This window comes from Agrilus planipennis, unplaced genomic scaffold, assembly GCF_000699045.2.
Source record: "Agrilus planipennis isolate EAB-ADULT unplaced genomic scaffold, Apla_2.0 scaffold54, whole genome shotgun sequence".
NCBI classification, from domain to species: Eukaryota; Metazoa; Arthropoda; class Insecta; order Coleoptera; family Buprestidae; genus Agrilus; species Agrilus planipennis.
The window spans coordinates 687,802-695,332 of NW_020439000.1; the positions used below are offsets into that span (position 1 = coordinate 687,802).

The following is a 7,531-nucleotide window of genomic DNA, read 5'->3' on the forward strand; positions in this document are numbered from 1 at the left end:
TTTACAGGGTGTGATACAATGATTTTTACCGTTCTCGGGAACCAATATGAAGCATTTATTAAAGATAGTCCACCAAAGCTATATATATATATATACATATATCAATCTACACACAAAAAAAATGTGTGACGTGATACGTTAAAACAAAGTTTATATTTGCAAAATATAGACCAACATTTGCATGCTTAAGATAAATTTATACAAAAAACTTTTTTATCGTAGACCTGTGTTATTATTCTTTTTTAAGATGTTTCATATTTCTTTTACTCCAAGTTCAATTAAAAGTTTTAAGCAATAGTGACAGTGACATCTTTAAAATATGCGGATAATTTATTAAGTTAGTTAAATGTCGTTTTAATGAAAGGAAATACTTCGAAGTCCCTTACTACTTTGAAATTCAATTAACAAAGTGGCCAATACGAATTCCATATCAATTAAGCTTTTAGCGATAGACGTAAAGGAAAAATCAATGATATCAGACATCTGAGTGCAACAATGAACGCAAACAACTCCTTTCTGGGTTAATTGCTTAATTGATTGGGAGTCTCACCCGATCTTTTAAGAAAATTTCAAGTACATCGTCTTTTACTAATTTTAATGTTACTATAACAATAACAAACTTCTCTTATAAAAGCTAATTCTAACTTGACAAATGCTGGAATTACGATAAAAAGTAACTGGTCTGATATACGAATTATTAATTCATAAATTAAAATGTGTCCCATTTAGTATTGATGTTGTCTAATATATCGGAGAAAAGTTTGCTTCATCCGTATAAATGCTTCTAACTTTGCTAAATTTACAAGTCTAAAGATACATACGATGTATCATCCTACAAGGAATTCATTTTTTCAGAAATTGTGTGGCATGTGTGATAAAATGTTTGGAAACAAAATATAAGAATAATCCTCATTAAACAGTCACTGTTCTAAATCCAATAGGTAATTTTTGAGATAGGTATAAAACGAACTGCTAAAACTTAAAATAATATTGGACATTAAAAATAGTGATAAGCAAAGCAGAATCAAGACTAGGGTTGCTACCCGTACTTTATTATAAAGTATTGCACTCTATTTCGACTGTGCATACGTTATACTTTACAAGACACATAAAGTACACAAAAATACTTTATTTATGGCCTTAAGTAAACATTGTAATTTTGTAAGCGATTATTCGAAATTCAGAGTATTTTTAAATCAATAATATTGCACAGAATTTACCAAATCTGTTCAAGGTAGTGTCACTTTTGCTGTTCGTTCCGGCCACTTCAGCATTTACAGAAAAACTAATTAAAAATGAACTTTCAGATTACTTAAATCTTTGTTTGTCATGTTTAGAGGCTATTAATGTATTTAAGAGCGACAGCAATTTGTTATTGGCTGCTAGGTGTAACAAAAAATTTGTTTTTAAAAACAAAAAATAAAATACTTTATTTTTATGCTGAGTACTTTTTTTTTAAACCTTTTAATCGACAAATACTTTATGTAAAGCCTGAAAAGGTGGCAACCCTAATCAAGACCGTCCCAGTCTTGGTATTGATCTTGTACTTGCTTATTCGGTCTTGGTCTTGCTCAAATACTTCTAGTATTAATCTAATACTTCCGTTTTTTTAAATAATTCTTTTAAGTAGAAATTTTTCTATTTACTGACACAACAATTGTCTTAACTGCAAAAATGTTCTGTCATACGTGCGAGTTTGCATGACTTTAAAAGATATAGTGTCGATAGTTTTGTGAGAGTTATGAAAACTCAAGAATATACTCCAATGCATAAATTAACCTTTCGTCCAACGCACAAATTGACCTTTCAGCAAAATGAAACAGTACAAGGGTACTTGAAAGAAGCAAAAAATATCGAAAAAAATGTTAAGTGCTACAGTCTTATATTTCTTCTGAATTCAGATTAATATACATTACTTTGAAGTTGTTTAACAAATTTATAAGCAACCAAACCAGCGAAAGCAATAAAAGTAACATTTTTTAAAACACACTGGAAATGTTGTACTAAACGTACATTAATTTTTTTATGTACGCTGTAAATTTTTGATTGCTGTTGTTACCATCATGTAGTTAATTTGAGCTGTTAAATTGTAGAAGTCGTTCCCAGGTAATTCGCCCAGACGAGAGTAGTCGCAAGGGGAACGTAACTTTGCAGATAATTTTATTGCAAAATGTAATTTCTAAACTAGACGACTAACATTACTGTATCAAATTGTGGCACATTGTTGCTACAAAGCAATTTATTTTACGGTGACCATATTAGTTCCCTTTCTTAAATTACAATTTATATAATTCTATTTAATATTGAGTGTTATTAAAAACTTTTTGTTTCATATATTTGTTAACGTAAAGCCACTACAATTTTTTCGCCAATCATTGGTTTCATCATCCCCTGAAACAACTGCACAGGTCCTACATTAAAAAAAAATTGAAACAAAGACTTTTTAATTTAGGTTTATATGGATCGATTGTCCAAATAATCATATACCAAAATTTTTTTTTTAGTTTTCCGACATTTTATTTATTATTCACACATAATTTATAGTGAAAGACCCAAAATTTAAAAATGTATCAGGACGTAACTTCCCACATCGATTTTGGATTTCCATAAATTATCATCTATTATTCCAATCTCTGACACAAATCTTGACGTTAAGCCGTTTCCTTTGGGCTTAGATTAAGATGTTTTGAAATAAGTTTCGTCAAGAGATTTAAGAAAACATTTATTTTGTTGCAAGACTTTTTCGTGACACTTCCCTCCCTTTCAACGTAAAATTCTGCCGCATTTTCCAAATTAATTAATAAACAATAATATAAAATGTTAGTAATTACAATAATTCAAATTGTTTTAAGATTTTTTGTTACAAACATTTCGATCACTTTCGTTATGTCTCTATCCTTAGCGATTTTGTACAATTATTACCCTTAAAAGTGGCCCATTGACAATAAATATTTAAAGTTTTTAATCAGTCATTTTATAATATATCAATGTAATCATAAAATCAAATGCGAATCTAAACAACAATTTATTCAACCAAAAATCACACGATTTAGCACAACAGCAATAAAATACACCACAAAAATTTATATTATTTTGTTTCTGGACTTTGTGGGACTAAATTCCGAATGAAAAATAACACAGTAAATTTCTAAAGAATCTAGGATATTTAATAATTTACAGACATTACAAAAATTTTTGTGAGATGCTTGATATTAATCAATTTATAACGTACCTACGGAAATTACGAAAGCTCAATCCGAAAATAAAAACCTCACTGATATTATAAATGCCAATGAGTTAGTTTGTTTGTTTGCTACTATTTTACGCCTTGACTACTCATTCGATCATCATGAAATTTTGTATACACATTGCCAGAGGCACAGAAAAGGACATATGGTACTTTTTTTCGAGAAAAAATATATACTGTTCCAGAGGGATAGAACAATTGATTTTATGTGCTCTCGTCGATGATCTTTGACACCTACTCATTTAGGATATCAACGCGAACAAAGACGCGGGTAAAACCATCATGAAATTTTGTACATTTTTAAGGGTACAAAAAAGGATATAGGGTACCTTTTATCCAGAAAAATAAAAGTATTCCCAAAGGATGTAAATAATTAGTTTTATGTGATCCATGATTTTTGACACGCATTTATGACATTAACGCAAGCGAAGCCGCGTGTAAAAACGTCATAAAATTTTGTACACACATTATCAGGAATTCAGAAAAAGAGATAGGGTACTTGTTATCCAGAAAAAAATACTGTTTCCCAAGAATAGAAATAATTAGTTTTATGTGGTCGTCAATTATTCTTGACACATATTTAGGAAATCAACCCAAGCGATGCAGCGGGTAAAACCATCATGAAATTTTCTACACAAATTTTCTGGCGTACAGAAAACGAAATAGGGTACTATTTATCCAGAAAAAATACTGCTCCCGAAGGATGGAAATAATAAGTTTTATGTGGTCGTCGATTATTCTTGACACATATTTAGGACATCAACGAAAGCGAAGCAGCGGGTAAAACCATCATGAAATTTTGTACCCAAATTTTCTGGGGTACAGAAAACGAAATAGGGTACCTTTAATCCAGAATAATAATAGTGTTCCCGAAGGATATTAATAAATTATGTGGTTTCTGACACGCATTTAGGACATAAACGCAAGCGAAGCCGAGGATAAAACCATCATGAAATTTTGTACAAACATTTTTAAGGGTACAAAAAAGGATATAGGGTACCTTTTATCCAGAAAAGTAATAGTGTTCCCGAGGATAGAAATAATTAGTTTTATGTGGTCGTCGATGATTTCTGACACGCATTTGGGACATCAACGAAAACGAAGCAGCGGGTAAAACCATCGTGAAATTTTGTACCCAAATTTTCTGGGGTAAAGAAAACGAAATAGGGTACCTTTTATCCACAAAAATAATAGTATTCCCGAAGAATATAAATAATTAGTTTTATGTTATGATAATTTTTGACACGTACTTGGAACATCAACGCAAGCGAAACCCCGGTAAAACTTAGTTACTAATAATATAAAGTAACGCAATGAAATCTGACATTAGTTTTATCACTTTTAGTTAATAACTTGATACCCGCTTTGATCTCATTTCTTCTGACACATAATCACTTTATTGGTGACATAGGAAATCCTACCATCAATTAGTTCAGAACATTCTTGCCTACACTACCAAACGATACGTTTCGTTTGACGATAATAAAATTTGAAGGATTCATTTTGAAGCAGAAATATTTTCTACGCATTTATTATCACATAGATACTTATGTCATGTATATAGCCGTTGTTATCAGACAAAAGTCGCGTTAAAACAATGCGCGACAGGCCTATATTCCATGTTATTGATGATTTTAATGGCTCAGCTGCAAAACTCAATAAAAGGCTCCACTCAAAAGCTATTATTCTTTCAAAAGGTCGTTACCTATAACTGGGTCGCACTGCTCAAAAATACGATAATATATGTACGTGCGCGGAACATGATTATGAATTCGACGTAGATGTGCCCTTTCTGTATGAAAACTTAAACAAATAAAAGCACATGCAAATGTTCTAGATAGGTATTACGAATATAGCGAAAAACATTTTATTTTAACTATAACCAAGCCCTTTTCATATAAGACATAAACTACAAAACAAAAAACTTTAATACTAACATGTTTCCTTTTTAACAATCCAAAAGCATAAAAAACATCCCTCCTTCTCTACCCTTCACCCATTCTCTCGCTTATCATGTTACTACATTCATCCCAATACTTACTTTCATCACAACTTCCCAAGACATACAACAAAGTTTCCTCTGTCACTCCCCATATTCTACATAACCTTTCATTATCTTACATCCCCTACATTCATTTCCGATTCTAAACCTTGCAATCACATCCATCTCTTTTTTTCCTTTCAAATATCCTGTCACAAAATCTCCCTGTCAATACTCCCACATCGAAGCGTTTACGCATTCTACGTACCCTGATTTATCAATATTTTTCAGATCGTCACCTTTTATCATTTAGCTACACGTAACCCTTAGCATCTCACCTACATTCAGAACCATCCTACCCTACTCATTTAACTGATCTTGATGTAATTTCAATTCCCTCAATGCCTATTTTTTGTACTTATTTGTAATAAACAGTGGATTTCGGGTATAACGACTAGGAAGGGACCACAGTAATTTCGTCGTTACATCCGGAAGTCGTTCCAGGCAAACGTAAAGAGATACAGATACGCATGTATGGTTTTCACCATTTTTTAGATTTTCTAACTTTTTCTCATATTTAACTACTCATTTTCTAACTACCTCTACCAACTTCCCACATTTGTATTTCCCTTCTAATAATATAATCTGGCGTATTTCCATATAATTTATATACTTTTTGCATATATTTTCCACTTTTATTTACTTATATCATCTTTTACTATCGTATTAAATGATTCTTCCTAATAATTCGGTATTAGGAATTTCTAGAAAGCTTTTAGGATAATTTATCCCGATACTTGAATCGCTTGCACTTGGTACAATATATTGGTATATTTGATAAGGTTGACGAAAAGAAAACACTTGGTATTAAAGTTTCATAAAATTTTCATTCAAAACCGACAATTGTTTCAACGATGAAGCCATTTTCAAGAGTAACAGTGTTGTACTCGAGTTAACGTAAAAATAAAACATTCGAAAAACTTTAATACCAAGTGTTCTCCATTCGTCATGTATATCCCGAGATAAAAATGTTCAGTCTCTCAGAGTCTCTGAAAGCGGGACTCGAGTGTCCGTCTCTTATCGAGTCTCTCTGGTGTCGCTGAAAGAGACTGTCAAAAAAAATGTTTAGCGTCTCTGAACGACAGACTCGAGTTGCTCATAGAGAGATCCTCATTTCGTATCCAGTCTCTGAACGAGACACTCGAATCTCTCGAAAAGTGGTATGTCGATAGACATGGTCAAAATTTCAAGAATGTCAAGTTCAACATATTTCAGAGATCCCAGTCTTTCTACGAGAGACTCGAGTCTCTGAATTTTTCAGTTTTATTCATTCAGTCTCTCTGTGAGAGACTCGAATCTCTGAATTAACAATTTTATCGTTCGAGTCTCTCATACAGAGACTGAGAGATCCATAAAAACACCTAGACAATAACTGAAAGACTGTGAGAGACACTCTCAAAGACGCTGAAAGAGTCTGAAAGACTGAGAGAGACTGGAAATTTTTGTCTAGGGATCTCAATGAAATCAAACAAAATAAATCAAACAAACACTAATTACAAATACTTTGTGTGGCTTACCTTCTGTTGATACAACCCTTGACCGGACAAGGTCAGCCTTGTTTGCGACTAAAATAACAGCCTTCGTACTAATATTGTCCATCATCCAAAGTGTCTGAAGTATTCGTTCGGCACACACGAGACTTGACCTGTCCGCGCTGGAATATACCACGCAGTATGCATGGGGATCTTGGTATTTATTGATGCAACTTTCGGGCTGAAACAAAGAGACAACACGTTTGAAATGACCGTTCGAAAAAGCTCTCAGCTATGAACGACTGATTCCACACTAGGTGAGTGAAAAATCAATTACAGAAAAAATGGCTTTTGAAACTGCAGCAAGTTGTAGAATGCGAGATAATAAAATTGTCGATTTTAAAATTCATCCCTACCGTGGATGGTGAATGACTTCGTATTTTGTGCAGCGAAATTTAAAAAAGTAATACTGAAGCGTTTTTTTTTGTAAAAGCTTACAATGTGCTTCTGACGAGTGTAATTATTAGATTTATTTACAGTTGTAGATTTATTTATTTTTAGTTTCGAACGTTTGTACCCTTTTCTACATATTTGTACAGGTCTGACGAAGGAAGCTGGCGAGCGGTCGCGCAGGTACTTGCCCATTTATGACCTATTTGGGTAAGTCACTTGGAACCGATACACAAATAAGCTTTCAGTAGGCGTAAATTATAGTATTAATACAGATAGGACAGTAGCGTACTAGAAAATAATGTAAAAACATGACTTATC

The 7,531-nt window shown here is 32.5% G+C and overlaps 1 protein-coding gene across 5 annotated transcripts in view; it reads right to left on the bottom strand.

The window, feature by feature from the left end:
- The window catches only part of LOC108734398, a 132,030-nt gene that overhangs the window by 1,853 nt on the left and 122,646 nt on the right, over nt 1-7,531 (bottom strand). For all 5 annotated transcript variants that reach the window (XR_003231386.1, XM_025975832.1, XM_025975831.1 and 2 more), the window contains one exon: nt 6,806-7,001. Coding sequence is in view for 4 of the 5 variants with exons in the window: in XM_025975832.1 (XP_025831617.1) it covers nt 6,806-7,001 (196 nt within the window). In the remaining variant the exon portion in view is untranslated. The remainder of the gene's footprint in view (nt 1-6,805; nt 7,002-7,531) is intronic.